Source organism: Gracilinanus agilis, chromosome 4, assembly GCF_016433145.1.
Source record: "Gracilinanus agilis isolate LMUSP501 chromosome 4, AgileGrace, whole genome shotgun sequence".
Lineage (NCBI taxonomy): Eukaryota > Metazoa > Chordata > Mammalia > Didelphimorphia > Didelphidae > Gracilinanus > Gracilinanus agilis.
Window position 1 is genome coordinate 209,133,071 of NC_058133.1, and position 17,638 is coordinate 209,150,708.

Consider the following 17,638-nt stretch of genomic DNA (forward strand, 5'->3'; position numbering starts at 1 on the left):
CCATTGCCCACCCTTACCACTCTTCCACCTATGAGCCAATACACAGAAGTTAAGGGTTTATTTTAAAAAAAAAAAAAAGAATTGCAGAACTACTTTGAAAAGATATTTTGTTGTAGTGATTTTTTAACTAGTAATATCTCTTCTAAGGAGTCCACTGTATGAATTCCCTGAGTTTTGTTGGTAGCCTAGATGCATTTTTGCAAGGGCTTGGGAGGTAGAGAAGGCACTCTGCTGAAGGGTTCTAGAGAGATTGAAAAGCCCAAAGTTGAACTTTAAAGTAAATACTGAAACAAAATTTAGTGGCTTGAGGGACTCTAAAATTTATTGATTACAGAATTGCATTTTGCATGAAGCATTAGAGACTTTACTCCCATTTAACATTTAATGAAGCATTAGAGACTTTGCTCCCATTTAACAGAATTTAAGATCTAATGCACATTGTCTAACATCTCCAACAATTTGACTCTAATTTTAAGTCAGACTTCTAGATTGTGGCTTTTCGAGAGAGAGAGAGAGAGAGAGAGAGAGAGAGAGAGAGAGAGAGAGAGAGAGAAAGAGNAGAGAGAGAGAGAGAGAGAGAGAGAGAGAGAGAGAGAGAGAGAGAGACTTTAAAATTTTTATTGATGTTTTTTTGTTTTTATTTCACATCCATTTCCAAATACCTTCCTCTACTCACCAGTACACTGTAGTTTTAAATTTTTTATTACTTAATAAACAACAAACTCATTTCAGTTTACAAACCAAAAAGGTTATGTATGAACTGTTGTTATGTACAGTCTAGTGTGTGTGTGTGTGTATATATATATATATATATAGCGCTTAACAAGGTATTAACAAAATTTCCATATTTGTGTCACCCTCTGAATGTCTTTTAGTTTTCTTCTGCGTATTTTAATGTTGTATTGATGCTCTCTTCTTTTTCTTTTTTTCTTGCATCTCTGCCACTACCCTCTAACTCATATCATCCTACTCCCAACTCTTTCCATTGTTCATCTGCAGGTGTGCTCACTCCCACCTGTCCCCTTCCACTGTCAGCTTACCCATTGTCTTAGCCTACGAAATGGTAGAAACTGTTCAAAAGTCCCAGGCAATGGCTTTGCTACTCTAGCTAAATTAGCTTCAGAAACGTTGAAGTGTCTCAGCTGAGCTATCACTCTAAAGGCTTCCTTTGTGGTAAGTTATTTTTTCTTTTTTTCTTTTGTTTTTTTTTAAAGTACTTGAAAAACTTTATGCCATTCTTTTTTATTTCCTTCTTTTCCATGGCTGAGACCTTGTTTTATTTTTTTTAAAGTTTTCAATTTTGAATTTGATAACCATTAACAGACAAATAATGAAATAAAATAAAAATAGTCTTAGATTTAAGAAAATAGAACCATGTGAATTAATAGACAGAAATACACTTTCTGTATCTTTCCAAGCAAGTCATAGTGAAGTTCTGATACTTATTTTTCCTCTTTTCATTTAATTTTATATAGTTGTCAATAATTTAATTCTGGTGAACTCTTTTTAGACTTAGGATCAACGTGTTCATCATGAATGAACAAGCACCTACTGTGTTCTGGGTGCTTCGCTAGGGCAGGGAAAGCAGGGAATACAAATGAACAGTTCCTGCCTTCAGAATTTGTTTGCATTGTGTTTTAAGATTTGTATACATAAGTATATACACAGAATAAATACAAAGGGGTGGGGGTAGGGAGGAAATTCTAAGACTGTGCAGAAATTGGCACTTAAGCTGATTATGAAGTGCTGGATCTTAAAAGAAACAAGGAATTCTGAGAGACAATGGTATCCTCCATTCTAGCATAGAGGACAAACAGACAATAAATACAGTAGCATAGAGATTAAAGTACTGTGTAATATATTGGAATGCCAGATTGGAGTCAGGTAAATAGGGCTTTAAATGACAGAGGAATTGGAATTAAATGATTTGTCCAAGGCTACACAGCTAGGAAGTGTCTGAGGCTAGACTTAAACCCAGGTCCTTTTGACTCCAGGCCTGCTACTCTCTAGCTATCATATTAGCTGGCTGCCCTTTCAATGCTGTTCCAAAACACATGTGGCCTACCCAAATTTTCTCAGGGTCCTGCAGATCAAAGTAGTAGGATATATAACTTTCCCTTTATTACATAGCTATATCCATAACTCCTTGTATTATTCTTTTTTTTTTTAATGGCACTATAATAATTGCCTCAACCATTCTCCAGAATATGGACATTTCCAGGTGTTTATGTGTGTGTTGTCTATTGTTTTTGTTATTTTTAAATTTTTTTCCTATCACACTTAAAGTCATAAATATAAATATTTACATATTTAATAGTATATATGTGGGGGTGTACACCTCCCTTTTTATGGTTTGTGGTTCTTGCCATTTACTTTGTGGTAATAATTATGTTTTCCTGTTACTGCTTACCAGTTTATCTAAGTCTTCTCATGCTTTTCTTTATTCTTCATATGTATGAGCTTGACCCTTATTGGAAATATTTTGTATAAAATTTTCCTCCTTGCCATCCTCTTTTCTAGTTGTATTTATTTTAATTCAGAAGCTTCTCAATTTAGTATATTGGACTGTCATTCTTACAGTCTCCTAGGTTTGCACATCAGTATTATATTCAACTACTCTCATCCCAGTTTGATTAGACTGACTAATCTGTTGTCAGTTCTTTTATATTTTATCACTATGACATTTATTTTCTTTCTTTCTTATCTACAGCTACCACTCTAACTCAGAACCCCAGGTCACTTCTCACCTAGTCTATTTCAGTAGCTTTATAATTGGTCTTCCTCAATTTGCATTCTATTTTCTATGCAGTTGCCAAATTGATTTTCTTAAAGAACATATCTCCTCATGTTACTTTTCTGCTCAGTAAACTACACTGGTTTGCTGTTGCTGGTAGGATAAATTGTAATCTCTTTATCTTTGAAGCCCTTTGTAATATGGCCTCAAAATACACTTTTTCACACAGCCCAAGGTTCTGCCTATTCCTTGTTATTTTATACATCAGGGGTCTGCAACCTTTTTGGCTGTGAGAGCCATAAACTCCACATTTTTTAAAATGTAATTTCGTGAGAGCCGTACAGTGCTCACAGTGCGCGCTCCTGTAACAGTGCCTGAAAAAAAATGGACTTTATGGCTCCTGCAGAAAGAGCTGTATGTTGGCAACCCCTGCTATACATGATACATTCTCTCCTGTCTTCCTGTCTTTTGTTGGCCTCTCTTATTTCCTCAAGGCATTCTTTCTTCACTTTTCCAGCTTTTCTGATTTTCTGGTTTTCATTTTTATTGTTGTATCCCAATGCTTAGTACAATGCCTGACATGTAATAGTTATTTAATATCTTAAATCTATAAATTTTCTTAGGTAGTAGTATCTCATCATATTGGCCTGTTTCAATCAGGAGCCAACTCTCACTGTTATTTGAGTCTTGGTAGAATCTGGTTCTTGAAGAAATGAAAGGATGTGCCTCCCTCACATCATTGGAGAGGTGAAAGATAGTGGGTTACATTGTATTTACCATCAGGTTCTCTTAATTTGTTGGTTGGTTTTGCTAAACTGCTTTTTTCCTTCCCTTTTTAAACAAGAGATGGGGAGTGGGGAGCTTGGGTAGCACAATGGATTGAGAGCCAGGTCTAGAGATAGGAGGTCCTAGGTTCAAATTTGGTCCAGATACTTCCTAGCTGTGTGACCCGAGCAAGTCATTTAATCCCCATTGCCTAGACCATACAATTCTTCTGCCTTGAAACCAATACATAGTATTGATTCTAAAGTGTAAGGTAAGAGCTTTAAAAAAAAAAAAAAAAGGATAGGTCACTGGGTAGGGGAGGGGAAATATATGTGGAAATAAAGGTAAAAATAAAAGATAGCAATATAAATTTAAGATTTACTAAGAATGCACGTTAAGTTTCGTATTTAGTCTCTGTATGGGTATGAATTGTTTAAGAATTATGGCAGGTCATTTTTGTTGGTTCTTTCTCACAAAAAAAAAAAAAAAACTCTCTTAGAAACTTGCTGTCGTCTCCACAGCAGAAATACCATTATAGCAAAACTGTCTTCTCAACACTGTCAACATTCTCCTTGACACAATCATCTTTAGTAGTCAGTGAGGAAACTTCATGCATTGCATGATGTGTGAACCGTAAGTAAAACTAGGAAGTACCCTTTAAATATTAGAGTTGTGTGCTCATATGGAACATGTAAGACCACTATAGTTTTAAAGCTTAGCAGGAACTGTAAATATTGGTGGAGAAATTGAACTTATTTTCTAAATGTGAAATTATATCCCATTAGGTAATAAGAAATTTTAGAATTTGGATAGTATTTTGCTATATATAATAACCTGTCTTTGTCATTGTGAAATCATCATTAAAGTGTCTATAAAATATATTTGCATTTAATTTCTATATAAATTTCTCTAGTCACACCTGGAATTTTTTTTTTTTTTTTAGTTCTGATATTTGTAACTTAAAATGACTAGCATGTGTCTTACCCTTCCCTCTCTTTCTCTGTTTTGGGGAAGGGTAGAGTAAATAAAACTCCTTATGCATGTAATAGTTGCTACTCTTTGTCTGCTTTCCATCCTAAGGAGTGTATGCCTTATGAAGTATTCTTGGAGTCATTTTACCAGAAAAAAATTTAGAATTGGGGTTTCTCGCATGTTTTCGGGTACCTAGCAAGCAGCAGTCTGGTAAATTGGGTTTTTAATTCTGGTCTCAAGCTCCACCCTCTGCCCTATGGAAAGAGAGGAATGAGGTTTTGTTTTGTTTTGTTTTATTTTTAATTAAATCTTTTCCCTAAACTCAGGGCTCATTTGAAATGCTCAATAAATATGGTTCTCAATTTTTTTCTTTTTATCTATTATGCTAAAATCCATAAAGATTCACCTGAGGTTTTTTAATAAAACCAGCAGCCAAAGGAAAGAACATTGGCCAGTTTTCTATAAATAGTTTATTTGATGCCTGGCACCTGTTCCTGAATAGATGTGAAAGTTCAAGTAGAACCAAATTGCTTATTCATAGAATGACTGGAATTCTAGACTCTCTGTATCCTTTGATATCTTTCAGTCAAGAAAACTTTAACAGTGGCCAGCAACTAGGATCTCTCTGTAAAAAAAAAAACAAAAAACTGAATAAACTAATCTACTATTTTAAAGTTCAACTTTCCCAAGTTTTTTGGAGAGGAAAATTACTGTTTTATGTTTTAACGTGGTGATGCAGAAGCAAAAGGAGGAAATTTAGGTTTGAGGAGATATTCAGGGTTGTCTTTTGGGATAGGCAAGTGAGATCTGAGATCTCTAAATTTCCTGTCTGTACAGAGAAAACAGAAACTACTTCATGTAGCTTAGCCATTTATATATCTTGCTGTTTGTATCCTACATATTTTGATGATTTAGCTATTCAAAAGCCTGCTATTTTATTTGTGGTTTCTCCTATTTAATATCTGAATGAATTTTTTTGTTTGTGGTAACGAGGGTAATACATTTTTTTCTACATGCCTGCTAGCATATTGAAGGATTTCTTACTTTTCTCCTTCCACAGTTCCATGTGGGCTGACCTAGAGATGACAGATGTTTTGTCTTCTCTGGTCTTTATAACTGATAGCCATAGTTGGCTATAAAAGTCCACAAACTTAGGCTACTTACTGACTCCAGGGAAAGATGGAGTAACAGCATTGCCAAAACTTTTTAGTAGCTTTTGAAAGCAGACACTCAAAGAATTTTGGGTATGGGAGCCAGTCTGTGGGAAGAGCAACTCTAATGGAGAGACTTGTTTAACCTTAGAATTTGAATTACTTTTTATTTCAACATAAACTGACTCTTTTTTAAATTACCTTTTGTCTTAGAATTGATACTAATGGTTGGTTCCAAGGCAGAAGAGTGATAAGGGCTAAGCAATTGGGGTTAAGTGACTTGCTCATGCAGCTAGGAAGTGACTGAGGTCAGATTTGAACATCATCTCTAGGCCTGAGTCTTGAGCCTCTGATCCACCTAGCTTCACTGTAAACTCCCTTCATAATTATTAATTCATAGATAGGGGGAATATCTCCTCATGTAGAAGTTCTGGGAGACATTTCTCAATAGTGAATGGATGGTCATTATTAAAGTTTTTTTTGACAGGCCTGAATATTTGATCCCTTTGGAGTAAAGATAACTTAGGGGTTTCCTTTTAAAGTATGCCACAGCAGATTTTTTTTTTGTGACACCATACAAATACATTTAAAATATTTTTTACTGAACGCAGAACACTGATTCTTGCTGTACGTGAAAAAATCACTTAAGTTCTCTAGCTAATATAGTGATCACATTGAGGCACATCAGCAACATATGTTTTCATAGCAGTTGAATCATGCTGCTTTTGTTGTCATCTTCAAGGTAAAAAACTGGGGGGAGGGGTATTTGTTTTTTTGAGGAAGGAGCTGATCAATATATAATGGACTGCTTGAAAATGAGTTGTAGTTAAGTACAAATTCTTTATATCCTCTTTAATAGAAATAGTTGTTTTAGGGGAGGTTGAAGGGGGGGGTGAAAGGGAAAGTCATGTAACCATGGAAAATTTTTCTAAAAAAATAAAATATTTAAAAATAAAAATAAAATAAATGAACAGAAAAAAAAGAAATAGTTGTTTTAAGGATTGCATAAGTATCTATTTCAATGACTCAAGATTGGGTGGAGACATAGATTAAGCCATCTTCCTGTTTTGTTAAAGTGACTGAACAGAGAGATGTGTTGGAAAAGCTTCTTAGAGATGAGGATTCCAACCTCTACATTTTATTGATGAAGAAAACAGGCCCAGAGAGGAGATAATTTGCCCAATGTCATCCAGGTTTGCCTAAGGATTAGAGCTGGGGTTCAAATGCAGGCTCTCTTACTGTAAATCCAGCCCTCTTTGCTTTATATCAGAAGTTCTTACTCTTTTTTTGTGTCAAAGGATCGGAAGGGTTGGAAGTCTGGTGAAGACTGGTATGCTTCTCAGACTAATATGCTTCTCTGATGATTAAATGCCTAAAATAAAGTACGTAAGATAATAAAGGAAACCAATTATTTTGAAATGGTTATCGAAATATTTTCTTTTTTTTTTTTTTAAAAGACACTTCTGTCCCAGATTAATAACCTGTGCTCTATTTATTCTTCCTTTGACACTTCCTATATGTAGTAACATGGAGCATATAAAACTGTAAGTAAATTATAGTTGTCTTAAGTTCTTCCTGTGGAGTTCTTCCCTCTGCACATTGTTTCTAGTGTAAGTCTGCAATGGCTTTAGCATTTAACACTTGCCTGAATGATTCTTTTCTTCTTAACCTTGCCCCACTGCCACACCATATGAGTTTAGTATTTACTCTTTGAAAGGATATAGATATAGATATACACACACACACACACACACACACACACACACACACACACACACACACACATATATATATCTCATGCTTAAACTATAGTTTTCATCTTCAGCTTGTGTGATACTTTTTGATTTTATTTTTCTTATATTAAGTATATAAATCTTTCAGTTGGAAAGCAGCCGTGGGATACAGTGAAAAGTATCCTGGATTTAGAATCACAAGACCTTATCCAAATCTGAGCTTTGCCACTTAGCACAGGAAAAATCACTGAACCACTCAGATCTTCAATGTCTTCATTTTTAAAATAAGCAGATTGGCTTTTGGCTGTAGGAACATACCACTTCATGTCAAATGGGCAAGTTTATGAAACCCAGGAAAGTGATGTTGTTCCTGGCCAAGCAGTACTCCAGATGAAAAGCTGTCATCATGAAGAATATTGACAGGGCCTCCAATAGGCCTTACAGCCATGCCCTGGGGGTAGATATTGACTAATACCTTCGCAAAGTGACTATAGCAATGGTCAAAAAGAAGATTTCCAAGAGATCAAAAATCAAGTACTTCGTGAAAGTTTATAACTACAACTAACTAATGCCCACTAGATACTCTATAGATATTCCGTTGAATAAAACAGTTGTCAACAAGGATATGTTTTGTGACTAAAACATAACACTAGGAGGAAGGCCAAAGTCGAGTTTGAGGAGTAGTACAAAAAGGGCAAAAACAAGTGGTTCTTCAAGAAGCTGTGGTTTTAGAACTACTGCTCAGTAAATAAAATATTATTAAAAATTAAACAAAATAATCAAATTGAACTGGACAACTTTAAGGCCCCATCCAACCTTAAATCTATGCTTCTGTGAGCTACAGAACCAGTGTGACTTAGTTTTTTAGTACAAGCCCCCACTGCTCAATGGCAACTGACTGATTTCTTTTGTTTTTATGATGCATTTTAACAAATATCAATAACAAGAACTTTTCAGCAAAAGAAAAGAAAATGAAATTGTGTATGAAACTGATCATCTTTTACATTTTTTAAGTATATGTTGAATTTAATATATACTACCAAAATTTCCCTATCTGCCTCTAACCCCTTTTGAACTTCCTATTACTTGTTTCTATGTCTGTTTAGAATGTTTTCTTGGTGCCTAGTTCTTTTTCTTCTTTTCTTTGCATTACTTTGTCTATCCCATCTCTTTCCCTTCACCCCCAATAGTCTTCCTTTGTAAGTATAGCTAAACAAAATAAATCCACACATTGGTAATTATAACTTCTCTAAGAATAGGTAGAAACCATGCTTTATCATCAGTTTTCTGAAGTCATGATTAATCACTATATTGATCAGAGCTTTGAAAATTATTTTCTTTTACCTCATTCTTGATGATGCATTCCCTTGGTATAAACCATCCTTGGTGAATCTCTTGTGAATCAGTGTGTAAGAGTTTAAATTTAGGTTTTTATGCTAATATGAAAGTTCTAAAGTAATATTGTGGTCACTGATTTTAAAGAATTACAGCTTAAGTCAAAATGACTTTTAGCAGCTTTATTTACAAGAGGTGTAAAGAGTGAAAGTGGAAACATGTAGATAAAGAGACAGAAAGTACTGCCAAGCTATAAATACCCTAAATTTAATTCTAATGTCTTCAGAGACTGCAAATGCAAATCTGAAAGCTAATCTCACCAAAATCCAAAGTCCTAATTAGGAAGCTGAAATCCCAAAGCCAAGAGACACTGTAGAATCCATCACGAACCTTCAGTGCATATGCCCAAAGGGCTTTAAAAAACTGCCTGTCCTTTGATCCAACCATACCACTGCTGGGTTTATACCCCCAAAGAGATAACAAGGAAAAAAACTGTACAAAAATATTTCTAGCCGGTGCTCTTTGTGATGGCAAAAAATTGGAAAATGAGGGGATGCTCTTCAATTGGGGAGTGGCTGAACAAATTGTGGTTTCTGTTGGTGATGGAATACTATTGTGCTCAAAGGAATAATGAACTGGAGGAATTCCATGTGAACTGGAGCAACCTCCAGGAATTGATGCAGAGTGAAAGGAACAGAACCAGGAGAAGGTTGTACACAGAGACGGATACACTGTGGTAAAATCGAATGTAATGGACTTCTGTACTAGCAGCAATGCAATGATCCAGGACAATTCTGAGGGACTTATGAGAAAGAATGCTCTCCACATCCAGAGAAAGAACTGTGGGAGTAGACACATAGAAGAAAAACAACTGCTTGATTCGATGGTTCGATGGGGATATGATTGGGGATGTAGACTCTAAACAATCATTCTATTGCAAATATTAATAATATGGAAATAGGTCTTGATCAATGACGCATGTAAAACCCTGGCCTTTTTAAAGCAATTCACTCCCCCACTTTACAAGAACCAATTGAAGTCTTTCAGTTTGCCTAGCACTGCCCCAGGGGGATGCAATGACCTTTGGAAGTGTGAACTTACTCTAGTAAGTGACTTGAGAACTCTCTTACTTAGTGTCAAGTAGGAGTACTTTTAAGTTCTTGATTTGTTTAGCTAAAAATAGACAAGGGGAGAGTTAATCCTATCTTCACAAGTGACTAAGGAGACCTGGTAACTCACCACAGCTAAAGAGAGGATCCATAACTAAAAACAAAAGGCAACATTAATTTGAAGATGGCAAAGCAAGATGATTGTGTGGTACAATTGGTATACACTCGTTAGTAAATTATTAACAGAGTTTGTAAATGAAGCTAATAGTAATAATAACAATATCCCAGAATTTATGTAGTGTTTTTTTGGTTTTTTTTTAACCCTTGTACTTCAGTGTATTGTCTCATAGGTGGAAGATTGGTAAGGGTGGGCAATGGGGGTCAAGTGACTTGCCCAGGGTCACACAGCTGGGAAGTGGCTGAGGCCGGGTTTGAACCTAGGACCTCCCGTCTCTAGGCCTGACTCTCACTCCACTGAGCTACCCAGCTGCCCTTTATATAGTGTTTTTAAGGTTTGTGAAATGCTTTATCCTCACAACAACCCTTGGAGGTGGGTGTTATTATGATCCCCAATTTACAGTTGAGGAAACTGAGGCAGACAGGTTAAGTGACTTGCCCAGGGTCACACAGATAAGTGTCTGATGCCCATGTGAGCTCAAGTCTTTTTCAAATTAAAGAACAATTTGATTGGCAGCCAGCCAGTGAAACACATGTAACTATACATTTGAAAATGGAGGATGAAGATTGACCACAGACCTTTTGTTACTTTTTTACCAAGAAGTGAAGCATTCTTTTCAACAAGAGATTTGATCTGTAATATTTGTCCAAATTCTCTGGCCTCAAAGGACTAACAAAAAATAGAAGCAGTGTGTCTTCACTGTTCAATTCATTTGAAAAGAAAACACATTTTCATGTGTATTATAACAGATCAGCCAAAGGAGAGAAAACTATGGGATAAATTAGGTAAGGCTCTGTGAAAAAGGTGGTATTTGGGGGCAACTGGGTGGTTCAGTGGATTGAGAGCCGGGCAAGTAAATTGAATACCATCCATCAAAGTACAAGTATACACACTTCTATTTAGGAGATAGTGAGTAGAGCCATGGCAGTGGTAGGAGCAGTGGAGTCAGTGGGTGGAGTCAGCTACGGATAGAGTCAGCTACCTGTAGGCGGAGAGTGATGCTACTGTCTCCTGCACTTGCCTAGCACCAGTGGGCCCCAGAAGCAGCCATGGCTAAAGACATCCTGGGTGATGCAGGCCTTCACTTTGATGAGCTGAACAAACTTCGAGTGTTGGACCTTGAGGTGACTCAGCAGACCATAGAACTCAAGGAGGAATGCAAGGACTTTGTGGACAAAATTGGCCAATTTCAGAAAATAGTAGGTGGCCTAATTGAGCTTGTGGACCAACTTGCAAAAGAAGCTGAAAATGAGAAGATGAAGGCAATATTGGAGCACACATATTTACTTAAATCCATAACAGCAAAAGGAGGCCCAACAGTAGCAGCTCCAGGGTCTAATAGCAGAGAAGAAAATGCAGCTAGAAAGGTATTGGGTTGAATATGAAGCTTTGCGTAAAGTAGAAGCAGAACAAAATTAATTTATTGACAAATTTATTTTTCAGAAATAAACTGATTTTTACAGGAAAAAAAAACTACCAAAAAAAACCCCAAATACTCCTACATAGAGAAATCCCTTTCATTCCAGTAAACTTGATGACTATGTGTGCACATATGCAATTTCGGATCATAACAAATACCATATCTTCTTGAAAGGCAGTAATAAAACTTTTTTTTAGAATCCTGCCCATTTATTGCCAGATAGCAATAACCAGAATTTTGCCTGTCCAGAAGCCAGGGACAGCAGGGCTAATCATCTTTGCTGTGGACTCTCCTGTGTTGTCAGACCTATTTACACCTGTAAACATCAGGCCTTTTTTGAAGCTCCTACCATTTTGAAAAAATAAGGCAATAAATTATTGTTTCTAGGAGTTAGTGAGTAGACCAGTTTTGCTGGGTGGACATAATAGGAGAGGAGGAAATTGGAAAAATGATAGGCAGAGTCCAAGTCATGCAGGTCCATGCAAAGCACTTTGGGTTATTCTAGAAATATATATTATAATAATAAAATTATATATGATAAATAGAGTGCTGGGCCTTAGAGTCAGAAAACTGATCTTCCTGAGTTCAAATATGGATGCAGTTTTCTTAGCTATGTGACCCTGGGCAAGTCACTTAACCTTGTTTGCCTCAGTTCCTCATCATGTAAGATGAGATCGAGAAGGAAATGAAAAACTATTCCAATAACTTTACTGATGTAAAAAAATAAAATGAATATATAAAAATGGTAATTTTTAAAATATTTATTGTTTTTATAAGATTTATTAGTGGCCTCTAAAAAAACAAAGCTACGTACCATGTTAGCTTTTAGTCAGTTTAAAAAGCACACTGTTCCTGCTGCCACCATGGTGGATAGAAAGCAAAGAGGAAGTGAAATGCCAGTCCCTCAGTTTTGTCCCTCTGTCTACATCATTGAGTAAGAACAAGAAGCCAGTGGGCTCATGGAAAATGTAGTTCAAGGACCCCAGTATTTCCAATAACACACCCCCCCAGAGCCAAGGGAGACTGGTCTCCCCAAAGGCTCTTACAAACATAACCAACTTTTAAATTATAGTAATTTGGGGATAAAAGGGGTTGGGGAGGACAAAACCAATGATCCAGTGATTGCTAGGTGCATTGACAAAAAGCCAATTGGGGGCAGTCCCCTTCAGCATAAGAATGTACATTCAAAACAAATGCATTCAACCCCCCACAGTTCAATCAACTGCATCCCAAAGTTCACCTTGGATCTTCTTGATGCAGTGTAGGGTCTCTGCAGGCATCTTCATGTTGCCTTTTCTAGATTTGGGGAGGTAGCAAGTTTCTTATCCTGAAATTACTCTCAAAAGAATTTAAACTTTACATTATAGATTATAATACATACCCCCTGAGGAGAATAACAACACACCAAAAAAACTGCTAATGGGGTCATGAAAAGTCAACTAAGACTGAAAACGACTAAACAACTAAGAGAAAGGCAAGACAGATGGGGAGTAATATTAACATAACCATTATCCTAGTTCAGTCCTTCATCACTTCTCACTTAGACTATTCCAAAAACTTCCTTATTCTTTGGCCCAAGTGTCTTCCTACTCTAGTCTATTCTTCATATACCTGCCAGAGTGATTTTCATAATGTTTCTTAACTATCAGTAAAAAGATATTTTCTGTGACTTCATATTACTATAAAGAATTGTTTTTCAACTGATTTACCCAATACTTTTATTATCAGAGCTAGTGTGATGTTAATATTAGTTGTTAGATGGATGTAAAAGGTTAATTCACTATAACTTATGATCTGATTCTTGGCTTTCAAAAATATTGAAACCAGAGACTCTTCAAATTTCTAACTTGTATTGGATACCTTATGGGAAACTTTTTTCTTTGTAGAGTGAGAGTAAGGGAAGTAAAATTCTGTCTGATCCTGTAGGATTATGGGTTTTGGAATGATAGGAAACATTGATTCCTATTTCTAAAAATCTGGATTAACTCTAAGTTAAAGTACAAATGTATTGGCTAAAACTCACCTCCTTTAAAAAAGATTTTTTTTGCATTCTTGATTCCACTATAAATAGATAGTTCCGACTATATAAGAATTTTTCTTAATAGGTCATTAGCAAGACTATGGAGTTGTTTCTTTAAAAAAAAAAATTCCTTAGCTTCTCTCTTAGAATAAATACTAGGTATGGGTTCCAGGGCAGAAGAGCAGTAAGGTCTAGACCAGTGGTTCCCAAACTTTTTTGGCCTACTGTCCCCTTTCCAGAAAAAATATTACTTAGACCCCTGGAAATTAATTTTTTAATAAATTTTAATAGCAATTAATAGGAAAGATAAATACACCTGTGGACATCACTGCTCCCCCCTGCAGCACCCCACCAGGGGGTGGTAGAGCCCACTTTGGGAATCGCTGGGCTAGGCAGTGGAAGTTAAGTAACTCTCCCAGGGTCACACAACTAAGGAAGTGTCTGAGGCCAAGTTTGAACTCAGGACCTCCTGTCTCTAGGCCTGACTCTCAGTCCACTGAGCCAACTACCTGCCCCCTAAGGATTTGTTTCTTTTTTTTTCCTTCGAAAATGTTTTGTTTTCTCGATTACATGTAATTATAAGATACAAATTGTCTCATTCCCTACCTCCTCTCTGAGATAGTAATCAGTTTGATCTGGGTTACACATGTATTATCATGCAAAACATACTTCCATTTCAGTCATTGTCATACGAGAATATTCCTATAAAACTGTAAATAAACTAATGTGAAAAATAACATGCTTTGGTCTGCATTTGACTCCAACAATTCTTTCTGTGGAGCCAAATAGCATTCCCTGTCACAAGTCCTTGAGAATTGTCCCAGCTTATTGTATTGCTAAGAGTAGCTAAGTCTTTAGTTGATCACGATACAATTTTTTCCAGCTTTTTCTGAAATCATCCTGCTTATCATTTCTTATAGTACAATAGTATTCCATCATCATCATATACCACAATTTGTTCAGCCCCAATCGAGGGACATCTCCTCAGTTTCTGATTCTTTGCCACCACAAAAAGCTGCTAACAAAATTTTTGTAGAAGTAGATCTTTTCCCCCCTTTTATGATCTCTTTGGTATATAGTCCCAGTAGTGATATTATAGAGTCAAAGGGGTTGCACAGTTGTATAGCCTTTGGTGCATAGTTCCAAATTGCCCTCCAGAATGGTTAAATAGTTATGGATTTTATTTCTAACAAATAATTGTTTTGACTTTTTTTGTCCTTTTTTAAAAAAATTGATTTTTTTCTTTTTTTAATATTCATAGGTGAATGAATCTTCCTATATTCTAAATAGATTTTTAGGCCCAGAAAAATACTTAAATGTCTTTTAATTATATTTTAATTAATTAATCTACATGCTATATTATTTTATGTGCACTTCCAAAAGCACCTTTATCTTTATCTAGATAACATTAAAATTCAAGTGATGTTCTCCAATTTTTGTTTTAGAGGGAAGTAAGTAACTGTATATAACTGTATAAAGTTATTACATATAATTGTAACCTTAAACTGAATGAAACGAAAAGCTCTTTTAAGTCTATTTAGATTAGATTTTTGAGACTCCTAAGCACATTTCTTTAGGCTTCAACCAGCTGTCGGCAAAAATTGTCTTAAGAGTAGCTTCCTTTATCTAAGTATATTCTTGATGTTTTAGTCCATGCCATGCATCAAAGTTCATTTGAATTACAAGTATGGTAAAAATCAGCCCTTTCCCCATCCCCACCTCCAAAGATCTATTAGTGGCTAAGACTCTAATAAATTGTTCATGAATGTATATTTTATACAAAAGAAAGGAATAATTGTGCAGACTAGTACATTATTGACCTTATAGAATAGAGTTCTGTAAGCCTATCATTTCAAAGCTTTTTCTAGCTGTCCTTGAGAAATTTACCTTGATGTGAACTGAAATAATCATTCTATAGAGAAGCTTCTTAGATTTCAGAAGGTATAGAATATTGTCAAGATCAGCTATTAAGAAGTGGTAAATACATCAAGAACTGTGGGAGTAGAAACATAGAAGAAAAACATTTGCTTGATTACATGATTTGATGGGGATGTGATTAGGGATGTAGACTCTAAATGATCACTCTATTGCATATTAATGATATGGAAATAGGTTTTAATCTGATACATGTAAAACCCAATGAAATTGCTCATTAACTATAGGAGGATGGAGGGAGGAAGAGAGGGAAAGAACACGAATCATGTAACCTTGGAAAAATATTCTGAATTAATTAAATAAATAAATTTATGAAGTGAACTAAAATGAGATCATTGAAATACATGGCCATTTAGGTCATTTTCTCAAAAAAGTGGTAAATGTTTAATGTTCTTAGTTGTTAATAATGGGAATTTTATTTCTGGAAAAGGATTTCCTCTTTGAATAGTGAGAGGAAGTGGTTAATGGCTAGAATTTGTAAAATACATCTCCTTTATATCTATGTCATCACATATTTTTCTTCCTTCACATCTTTTCAATAGTATGAAAAGATTGTTTCTTTTCAAAATATTGTTAAGGACCTAGAGGGCTTCTTTTTGCTTGTGATGTCATAATGTTAGTCTATTTTTATGATCAGGTAGATTTGATGCTCCTATAATTTTGATATTTTGCCTTTTCTGCAGATATCTTGATTATCTTGATTTATATTGCATTGCTAACTACTGTCATCATTACCTGCAAAATGCCTAGAGCTTTTTAATATATTTTGATAAAACAGCTTTTTATTTGATTAAGGGAATGTATATATTAATCAATACTAAATAACTTTAAGGGAACTTGGGAATGGAGTAGAAAATACAGCTGTGCATCATATTAGCTGAAAACATTCCTTACTATTTATAAAAGTGATTTAAAATTTATTAATCTAGACTAGCCATCCATAAAATAGTAGTAAGTAAGTGGGTCCATAAGCTGCTTTCTGTTGCAAGAAGATTGTGGCACAAATTACAGCTTTGTGGTATCTTACTCTTAAAGCTGAAATCATAGTCTTTGCTATTCCCATTTGAAAGGGAAGTTTACTTTAAAAAGAAAAAAAAAAACATTACCTTCTTCCTTAAAATCAATACTGTGTATTAGTTCCTCTGCAAAAGAGTGGTAAGGGCTAAGCAATGGGGGTTAAGTGACTTGCCCACGATCACATGACTAGGATGTGTCTGAGGTCAGATATGAACCCAGGATTCTCCCATCTCTGGGCCTAGACTGTCTATCCACTGAGCCACCTCACTGCCAGGGAAGTACACTTTCAAGGTCACCCACCCCATGGTTTATCATTCTCATTCTCTCATATTCTCTTTCTCTCTCTCTCTCTCTCTCTCTCTCCCTCCCTCCCTCCCTCCCTCTCCTCCTCCTCCTCTTCCCCCTTCCCCCCCACCCCGTCTCCCTTGTATAAATTTTTTCCTAAAGACTTTATGCTGCTAATTGTGAGTAGTTTCCTTTCTGGGTATTCCCTATACACTCCTGTAACAGCGCCTGAAAAAAAATTCACTTTATGGCTCGAGAGCCATACGTTGCCAAACCCTGCTCTAGATGAATAAAAATGCTCCTATAATAACAATTTTATAAGGTAGGTACTATTGTTTTCCCATTTGACAAGTCAGAAAACTGAAGTAAACAGACATTAAGTGACTTGCCCACAATCACACAGCTAGTGGCTGGATTTGAACATAGGTTTTCATCACTCCAAGCTCAGTGCTAGGTGGCCACTTAGCCCCCCCTCTTTATTATTTAATGAGGATGTAAAATTGCTCCTTGATTTTTTTTCAGTGCCAACATTGTCATCATTTCTTCCTTGAGTAACTAACCTGAAAAAACAGCCTCAGGAAGGCAGAATGTGGTATACATTGTCAGACAAGGGTGATCTTCTATAACTTTTTCGTCATTATGTGAGATGGCATATTCAGAAATTATTATATAAGAAAAGATTGCAATGAAACTTTAGTAGGATGTGGGTATGAGATTTTCATATTGCTTGTGAGTATTTGAGGAAATTTAGCTCCCCCGTATCATAAGTAAGGGTTGGGTAACATGTATATGTAGAGCCTTTGCAAATAAGGCATAGAGTTTTAGCTGTAGGTGTTGGGAAGAACTGTTAGTCATCAGCCACAATAAACTTCAGCCAAACTGCCTCAGTGCCCTTAACAACCACAGTGCCAATGCTATAGTAAAAACCCTAACACTTGGAGAAAAGCTTAAACATCCATCATCAACAATTTTCACTAGTACATT

The 17,638-nt window shown here is 35.8% G+C and overlaps 2 protein-coding genes and 1 pseudogene across 2 annotated transcripts in view; all 3 read left to right on the forward strand.

Annotated features, from left to right (window-relative positions):
• The window catches only part of GRB2 (growth factor receptor bound protein 2), a 121,255-nt gene that overhangs the window by 80,947 nt on the left and 22,670 nt on the right, over positions 1 to 17,638 (forward strand). The gene's annotated exons all lie outside the window — the stretch shown is intronic.
• Positions 7,687 to 8,087, forward strand: LOC123245524 (annotated as a pseudogene).
• Positions 11,027 to 11,569, forward strand: LOC123245525 (intraflagellar transport protein 20 homolog). The gene has a single exon (XM_044674443.1). The coding sequence runs from the start codon at positions 11,027 to 11,029 to the stop codon at positions 11,354 to 11,356; it is 330 nt and encodes a 109-aa protein (XP_044530378.1). The 3' UTR covers positions 11,357 to 11,569.